Source organism: Teleopsis dalmanni, unplaced genomic scaffold (genome assembly GCF_002237135.1).
Source record: "Teleopsis dalmanni isolate 2A unplaced genomic scaffold, ASM223713v2 unscaffolded_contig_4587, whole genome shotgun sequence".
NCBI classification, from domain to species: domain Eukaryota; kingdom Metazoa; phylum Arthropoda; class Insecta; order Diptera; family Diopsidae; genus Teleopsis; species Teleopsis dalmanni.
In genome coordinates this window covers 1-2,882 of record NW_024035969.1, presented here as the reverse complement: position 1 = coordinate 2,882, position 2,882 = coordinate 1, and the positions used below count along the sequence as shown (strand labels likewise).

Below are 2,882 nucleotides of genomic sequence, written 5' to 3'. Positions count from 1 at the left end.
TAAGTTGATAACGCCGATCTTCAGGATTTATCAAAACTTGACGATACATTTTCTCGATATCTGTGGTGAAAACAAACCGTGGTCGCCTAAAACGGAGCAGAATTGAAAAGAGTTCACTTTGAACTGTCGGTCCGTTATACATTAAATCATTCAACGAGTGTCCAGATGTAGTTTTGGCGGATGCGTGAAACACCACTCGAAGTTTAGTAGTTGTACTATCTGGTTTTAGTACACAATGATGAGGAATGAAATATCTTGGAGTCAACATGGAATCCAAGTTTACTTCAGTCATGTGACCCAATCGCTCATACTCTTCCATAAACTGGACATATTGTTTCCGCAAAACATCATTTTTTGCTAGTCGTCGTTCAAGACTGATGAACCTTCTCCAAGCTGTTTCTTGAGATTCCCCTAACGTCAATGAGTTTTCCAGAAACGGCAACCTTACCACAAAACGTCCTTCTTTATTTGTATGGACGTTCTGCACAAAATGAGATTCGCATAATTTTTCTTCTTTAGATAATGTCCTTTCTGTTGTATTCACCTCATCCATTCGCCATAATCGTTCAATTGCATCTTCTAACGATGAGTTATTATCAACAACCTCCGCCCCACCGCCAAAAACTGCACATAAAACGTTTGATTTGTCTGTATTTGATGCAACCTTGCCACTGACAATCCAGCCAAGTGTAGAATTTTGCAAGACTGGCAGCCCAGGAGCAAGCGTTAATTTACCTTTCTTTAACAGACTAAAATAGAACTCCGCACCGAGTAAAATATCAATTTTCCCTTGTTGGAAAAATGTTAGATCTGCTAACTGAATGGTGTTCGGGACCTTCCATTTGGAAATATCGTAGCTGCAACTTGGTTGAGGTGGAACTATATTTGGAAGCACAAACGCTTCGACTTCTGTAGTAAACCTTGAGTTAAGTGATTGCAATTTGATGTTAACTCGCTGCGTTGAATTTTTTTGAACCTTTCCTATACCTTCTATGCACAATAACGATTTTGTTTTTGATATATTGAGCCTTTTGACAAGACGCTCAGAGACTATGTTCACTTGCGAACCAGAGTCTAGTAATGCTCGGACTTCACTTGTATTTCCATTCGATGCAGTTATTTTGACTCTTGCAGTTGGCAAGAGAACATAATCACGATGACCTGTGGATGTGTTTGCTGTCGCTGTGGTAACTGCGGTGTTGTACCCACTTGAGCTAGGTTGAATGTTCTGTTTTGTAACTTCCAAATGTAGCAACGTGTTATGCTTTTTATTACATTTGGTACAACTTCTTGATGAACATTTGTTCACCACATGATCATTTCTGAAACAGTTAAAACAGAGCTGTTGATTTTTCACCCAATCCAATCGTTGAGATGGTGAAAATTGCAAAAATTTACGGCAATGATACAGTGGGTGCCTGTCTACATTGCACAGTTTGCAATTGTTGTTTCCTTTAGAAACTGTTACAGCCGATGACACTGAGTTATTTCGATTTGCTTTAATTTTTATAGCCACCTTATCTTTTTGTTCTACAACTTCCATCAGTTGGAACTGTAGTTCTAAAAAGGCTAAAAACTCCTGAATGTTTTGTATCTCTTTTGGTTTTGCCAGAGATTGCTCATATCTAATGAGCATCGTCCGATCGAGTTTTTTAATTAGTACCTGTAACAAAATTGGGTCCCAAAATGTCGTTTGAACGGCAAGATTGTTTAGTGCTAATAGACACTCTTTTGTTGTGTCATGTAAATTTTTAACTGCTGCCACAGTTGATGTGCCTGATGGCTGATTTAGAAGTTCATCGATTAACGTGGACGCCAAGACCCTTTTGTTATTATAACGGTCTTGCAGTAATGTCCAAGCTGCCGAATAATTGTCCTCCGTTATGCTGAAATGACTTATCAATTTTTCAGCTTCACCTGTCACATGTGATTTCAAGTACCACATTTTTTGAGCAGCTGGTAGTGGCTGATTGTCTACCATTTGTGTAAACAAGTCAAAAAATTGCCTCCATTTTAAGTAATTCCCATTAAAACTTGGGATTGTTACCTTTGGCAATGGCAGTGAGGACCGCATGTTTGGTTCTGCTACTGTTGCTTGTTTCTGTTGTAATTGATCCAATTTTATGGACAACTCTATCAAACATTGTTGTACCAAATCTTCAATTTGGTAATACTCATCTTGATTGAATCCTGACATCAGTGGATTTTCAAAGTTTTCCCAGATTTCATCATGCAAACATTCCAATTGGTTCCAATGTTGCATGATTGTGTTTGATTTTATTTCGTAATATTGAAGTGGCTGTATGCCTTCGCTCTCTGACAAGCTCTCTACTAATCTTTTTAGAGCTGCCATTCGAGCAGATATTTTTCTTATCAAACCATTTGTCGTAGCCACTAGTTGCGGCTGTGATGCCATTTGGTTACTAGCAGCTTCACCAAAGTTGTCTGCTGCTTTGATCCGAATGGCTTCTGTCTTGAATATTTCACTGTATTCATTTGTTAGTTCTCTTATTTTCTCGTAATAGGAAGATGTAAAATACTCATCATCTGTCGGTTGATCGATGAGAGTTCTGAGCATTGTGTCAGTTTGTTCAAACTGCTTCCAAGCAACATCAAGCCGACGAAATCTTTCACTGTAGTATGCTGATGTTTGCTTGCGTTCAGCCGAATCCTTTTTGAAGTTCCTGATGATTCGCTGAATCTCTTCGCCCTTTTCTTTTTGGGCATCTATGAGTTCATTAAGAGTTGTCATTGATGATTTGTAGTTTTTTGCCAAATGTGCTTAAGAATGTTCTTCGAATGCTGAATGCTGAAACTTAACCGCTGACTGTTGATTGTTGACTGTTGCTGCGTCAAACCAGTCCTGTGCTGCTGTCCGTTTC

At 38.8% G+C, this 2,882-nt stretch overlaps 1 protein-coding gene across 1 annotated transcript; it reads right to left on the bottom strand.

The window, feature by feature from the left end:
- Positions 1-140: 140 nt before the first annotated feature.
- LOC119665346 lies at positions 141-2,752 on the bottom strand (the record flags this gene model as incomplete). Its single annotated transcript, XM_038074593.1, has 1 exon — positions 141-2,752. A coding segment is annotated over exon 1 (2,612 nt), but the record flags the coding sequence as incomplete, so codon positions are not given.
- Positions 2,753-2,882: the final 130 nt, after the last annotated feature.